Genomic DNA, 1,287 nt, shown 5'->3' on the forward strand with positions numbered 1-1,287 from the left:
CATTCATAGTAACTGCTGTATTGCACTTACGTATATGCGGAATTCCCCGGGGTCACTAGGCCCCATGATCGATGTCTCTGCTGCTTTATCATTATGAAGGCAATGCAACATCTATCACTTCAAGGTTCTTAGTTTATGGGATATATGGGTTAAAAATTACGTAAGATGTATAATCCTTCCGAAAAACGTTACAGTTGATGAGCGACTGTATCCTTTCAAAGGCCGATGTCAATTCAGACAGTACATGCCAAAGAAACCGGCAAAGTATGGCAATAAGTTTTGGGTAGCCTGTTGCTGAAAGTCAAGCTACGCATGGAATATGCAAATATACACTGGCAAGCCGTCAAGTGGAACTCGTGCGAAGTACCAAGGGATGCGAGTGGTTCTCGACATGGTAAAGGGGCTAAAAGGTGATAATGTTACATGTGACAACTTTTTTACTTCGTATGCACTGGGGGTAGAACTGAAAAAAAAGAATTTGACTTTGGTTGGAACTGTAAAAAAAACAAGCCAGAGCTACCCAGGAACTGCTGCAACTACAAGGCAGAAAATTGAACTTTTCAACATTTGCCTTTTCTGAAGATTGCACCATCGTATCATACCTCCCAAAAAAGAACAAGAATGTTATAGTTCCAAGTACTATGCACAATGGCAACCAGGTTTGCGACAGAAAGGGAAGCAAGCCTGACATTATTCTACACTATAGTAATACTAAAGGTGGTGTGGATAATTTAGACAAAATGACCAACGTATTCTTGCCAAAGAATATCTGCACGATGGCCATTAGTCATATTTTACATCATCGACGTATCGGCATACAACGCCTACGTTCTATGGACAGTGAAACATTCAGCATAAAATTTAGAACGGCTGCATAAGCGTCGATTATTCCTGGAAGAACTTGGCAAGGCTCTAGTGCAACCAGAAATGATGTGGCGCAAAACACTGCCCAGAACAGCAGCAGCAAAATCGGCGGTTGAACGGATGCGGAAAGATGCAGAGCAGTCATCTACAAGCGGTATCACTGATACGGATACAGGTGGTAAAAAAAGTGCCCGATGTCAATTGTGTGTTTCAAATGACAACAAGACAAGCGTACGTTGTAAAAAATGCCAAAAATACATTTGTAAAGATCATACACAATCATATTGTAACTTATGTGCAGAAGAAATTTAAGTGTGTCAATGTACATCCACCATATACGGGCATATTAAAAAAAATAATCTCTGAGTATTAGAATATTCATCAGAACCTTTTAAAATAAAATTCACGAATACTTAGTCACAG

General features: G+C 39.9%; 1 protein-coding gene across 1 annotated transcript; it reads left to right on the forward strand.

Annotated features, from left to right (window-relative positions):
- Positions 1-740: 740 nt before the first annotated feature.
- Tsp_14478 (conserved hypothetical protein) lies at positions 741-1,176 on the forward strand. Its single transcript, XM_003368681.1, has 2 exons — positions 741-840; positions 866-1,176. The coding sequence occupies exons 1-2, from the start codon at positions 741-743 to the stop codon at positions 1,174-1,176; spliced, it is 411 nt and encodes a 136-aa protein (XP_003368729.1).
- The last annotated feature ends 111 nt before the right edge of the window (positions 1,177-1,287 follow it).

Source organism: Trichinella spiralis (genome assembly GCF_000181795.1).
Source record: "Trichinella spiralis strain ISS 195 chromosome Unknown Scfld2119, whole genome shotgun sequence".
Classification (NCBI taxonomy): Eukaryota; Metazoa; Nematoda; class Enoplea; order Trichinellida; family Trichinellidae; genus Trichinella; species Trichinella spiralis.

What these genes read in the sequence shown, in the direction of transcription:
- Tsp_14478 (XM_003368681.1), top strand. Translation starts at nt 741, where the DNA reads ATGACCAACGTATTCTTGCCAAAGAATATCTGCACGATGGCCATTAGT. An exon ending in ACGCCTACGTTCTATGGACA is followed by an intron (nt 841 to 865) that starts GTGAAACATTCA and finishes CATAAAATTTAG; the next exon opens with AACGGCTGCATAAGCGTCGA.